The following is a 1749-nucleotide window of genomic DNA, read 5'->3' on the forward strand; positions in this document are numbered from 1 at the left end:
ATTATTTTTGCCTTGAGAATATATGTCTAAATTCATTTTTACCTCGTTTGAAAAAATATGCTTCCAATTTATGTTATGTGATATGATTAGATAAACAATAAAATTAACAAATATTCTCCTATGTTATTACTTACATAGTATTTTTGGGAGAGTGTCTGAGGAGGGGTTATGGTCATGAAGATTTCATAACAACTACCCTCTGGTGGAAAGAACATGTCCCAGTTACATTTCTATACTGACTGAATCCTCCTCTTGCCTTAGTTATTCCTTTCCCCATGAAGCCCCAAATCTGGCAGGAATTATGCCTATATCCAACCTACCATGATTTCCATCCCAGGTGTCTTGTCCACCTCAGGCATTAACTTCAGTCTCTATGACAGTGCAGGATACGCAGGACCCACTCCCGCATTTGCATGGTCCGGGCCCCATATATCAAGGGGTTGACCATGGGAGGCACCAGGAAGTAGAGATTGTCAATGATAATCTGTAGATGGGGAGCCATATGATAGCCTAAAATCTGAGCCAGGACTGAAAAGACAACAGGAGAATAAAAGAGAGCAATGACACAAAGATGAGAGCCACATGTGCTGAGAGCTTTGCCCCGTGCTTCCCAAGAAGGTATCTGAAAGACAGAATGGAGGATCAGTCCATATGACAGAATGATAAAAAATAGATCAAATCCCACAGATGTTACAATAACCATGAGTCCGTAGACAATGTGGTTAGAGATGTCTCCACAGGCTATCTGAACCATAGCCATGTAAGCACAGTAGGAGTAAGCAATGACGTGGGTACGAAAGCTTTCCAGTTGTTTTGCCAGAATGGGTGCTGGGGTCAGAACAGCCACTGCCCTTGCCAGAACACCTAATGCCATCTTTACAAGCATGTTGTTAGAAAGGATGGTTCTATATCTCAGTGGGTACCAGATAGCCACAAATCTGTCAAAAGCCATGGCTAGGAGGATCCCAGATTCCATGACATAAAAGGAAGGGATGAAAAACATCTGTGTGAGGCAAGCATTGAGGCTGATTTCTTTGACGTGCATCCAGAAGATACTCAGCATGCGGGGCACAGTAACACTGACTAGGGACAGGTCGATGATTGATAGCATGGCCAGGAGGAGAAACATAGGCTCATGGAGACTCTTCTCTATTCGAATGATGCATAAGATGGTGGCATTGCCAATGAGGGTAATGAAAAAGATCAGGAAAAAAGGCACGGAGAACCAACCATGGGAAGATTCCAGGCCAGGAATTCCAGCCAAGACAAATACCAAGGGCTGAGGAATGGAGTTGTTGCAAGATGACATTCCTAACCTGCGCTCCTCCAATATTTGATTCCTGCAGAGAAAGAAACAAGGGACATTTTTAAATTACTGTATAGTTTGCATTAAAAATGGTAGGTATTTATTATAGTAGTTTATGGTGACAACTATATTGTCAACTAATGAACAAATGAATGCTTCAGCCACGTGGGGTGAGGAGGAACATAATCCTAGATTACTTCCTCTGAAAGAGAAAGAAGCAGTCTCAGGAATAACCCTCAATAAAAACATATCAATTCCATAGTTTAGATTCTCTTGTGGCTCTGATTCCATTTAATACTGGGATCAGTATTAAATGTGTGTGCAATCCTGTAGGATATTTTTCCCAGATAGCAGGATCTGGCAAGAGACCCAACATTTTCAACATTACAGGCAGGATGTAGGGGTGTGGACAAGCTAGAAAGGCATGGTTTTCATTCAAGTCG

The 1749-nt window shown here is 42.0% G+C and overlaps 1 protein-coding gene across 1 annotated transcript; it reads right to left on the bottom strand.

Annotated features, from left to right (window-relative positions):
• Positions 1 to 364: 364 nt before the first annotated feature.
• On the bottom strand, positions 365 to 1309 carry LOC107506729 (olfactory receptor 52K1-like). The gene has a single exon (XM_016137543.2). The coding sequence runs from the start codon at positions 1307 to 1309 to the stop codon at positions 365 to 367; it is 945 nt and encodes a 314-aa protein (XP_015993029.2).
• Between the last annotated feature and the right edge of the window lie 440 nt (positions 1310 to 1749).

Source organism: Rousettus aegyptiacus, unplaced genomic scaffold (assembly GCF_014176215.1).
Source record: "Rousettus aegyptiacus isolate mRouAeg1 unplaced genomic scaffold, mRouAeg1.p scaffold_m13_p_5, whole genome shotgun sequence".
Classification (NCBI taxonomy): Eukaryota; Metazoa; Chordata; class Mammalia; order Chiroptera; family Pteropodidae; genus Rousettus; species Rousettus aegyptiacus.